At 32.8% G+C, this 1,847-nt stretch overlaps 1 protein-coding gene across 1 annotated transcript; it reads left to right on the forward strand.

Moving 5' to 3' along the window:
* The first annotated feature begins 1,142 nt into the window (after nt 1-1,142).
* LOC142324299 (E3 SUMO-protein ligase ZBED1-like) lies at nt 1,143-1,847 on the forward strand. The gene has a single exon (XM_075365227.1). The coding sequence runs from the start codon at nt 1,143-1,145 to the stop codon at nt 1,845-1,847; it is 705 nt and encodes a 234-aa protein (XP_075221342.1).

The following is a 1,847-nucleotide window of genomic DNA, read 5'->3' on the forward strand; positions in this document are numbered from 1 at the left end:
AACATCTGATTCTTTTTCGGTTGAATACGATTTTTAGTAGCCTATCACTTCTAATACGCATGCTCTATTCCCTTCCATTTACCCAACGATTCTCCTTATTTCATCTCTCATTCGATTCCTTTACGAAAACAAGTTTATATCAACAAACCTCATCGCTAAACAGAGAAGGGAAAATTTAAACTGTTACGCACACATTCTATATGACATCTTTATTTTTCTTTTAATTTCATTCGGGCGGGAAGCTATGTTGCACAATATTAATTACTGTCGTTCTTTTGCGCATACTGTCATGCTCAAGATATATTTTACAATTATTCTTAGTAGACTGAAAAAGACGACAGTCGATTCTGTTTCCATGGTGAATAATTTTTGCGCATTCTATTTAGAGTTGTGTTTTTAGTTTGTTTACATTTTTTTTTATTTGTGCCTTCTCAATTTCCTACGATTTTTTTACTTTACATAATCAGAAGACGATTTTTTTTCTAAATGTTTATCGGTATTATTTTTTTTAATCATTAGTTTTTACGTAAGTAGATATTTTATAAGCACTTTTGAAAAATAATATTTTGTTTTTAAATTTATAGACATGAGCTGAAGAAAAAGAAGTCACATCTCGACTTGCTTTTCCGAAGCAAGCCCTGGAAAAGCTTTTTGTAATTTTTGCCATAGTTCAGTATCCTATGCCGGTGGGACGACAAGTAATCTATCTCGTCATATTAAAGTTAAACACCCAGGAGTTGATATTTCAAGACAAAAAAATCCTTGTCCTGATTATGTTTCAGAAATGCATTATAACTTAAATCCTACTACGTCTCCTGCGACTGAACCAAATGAATCGCAGCAATTAGCCCTTAAATTAACAATCCTTGTTGAATCACCTAATCCTTCTTCTGTGCTTCCAATAAAATCTTTGTCCTAAAAAAAAACACAACAGTTGTCCCTTAGTTCTTTTGTTACAAAACCTGTCCCTCAAAGTAAAAGCCAAGCGTTAGATATTCAATTAATTAGGCTAATAACTAAACAATATCAACCTATTTCACTCGTTGAGGATGAAGAATTCAAGAAGTTTGTTCATGTGTTACACCCTGGGTATTCGCTTCCTTGTCGGAAAACAATTACAACTAGTTTAATTCCACAATTATATGATAGAATTTCTTGAGAGATTGGTAAGAAATTATCATATAGAAGCATGCGCAATAACCACTGACAGTTGGACATCAGTTTCAAATAATAATTATATGGCCATAACTATCCATTCCATTGACCATGATTGCAATTTAAAAACACAATTACTTACTTGTATGGAAATCTACAGTCAACATACGGCTGAAAACATTGCCATTGAATTACAAGGTAAATTCAATGAATGGGCTATTACTGACAAAATAGGAGCGGTTGTTAGTGACCATGCAGCAAATTTAAAAGCTGCTATTCGCAATTGTCAGCTACGCCATATTCCTTGCTTAGCGTATACAATTAATTTAATTGTCCAAGCAGCAGTGTCTGAAGTAAAAACAACTGTAGTAAAAGCGAAGGCAATTGTCGAATTTTTTCAACGAAGTTCTCATGCTGCCTCCAAACTGCAAAACATGCAGCGACAAATGAATTTTAAAGAATTAAAATTAAAACAGGAAGTGCCTACCCGATGGAACTCACTGCTGCACATGTTTAATAGATTATTAGAAACAAAAGAACCACTAATTTCGACTATCGCTTTGATGAATCCTATTCTAAATAATATTTCATTTGATGAGTGGACAGTAATAGCTGAAATGTGCAAATTATTGAAAATGTTTGAAGAGATAACTATTGAAATAAGTTCTCAAAAAACTGTCACTATTTCATAA

The sequence above is a fragment of the Lycorma delicatula genome, chromosome 4 (assembly GCF_047948215.1).
Source record: "Lycorma delicatula isolate Av1 chromosome 4, ASM4794821v1, whole genome shotgun sequence".
Lineage (NCBI taxonomy): Eukaryota > Metazoa > Arthropoda > Insecta > Hemiptera > Fulgoridae > Lycorma > Lycorma delicatula.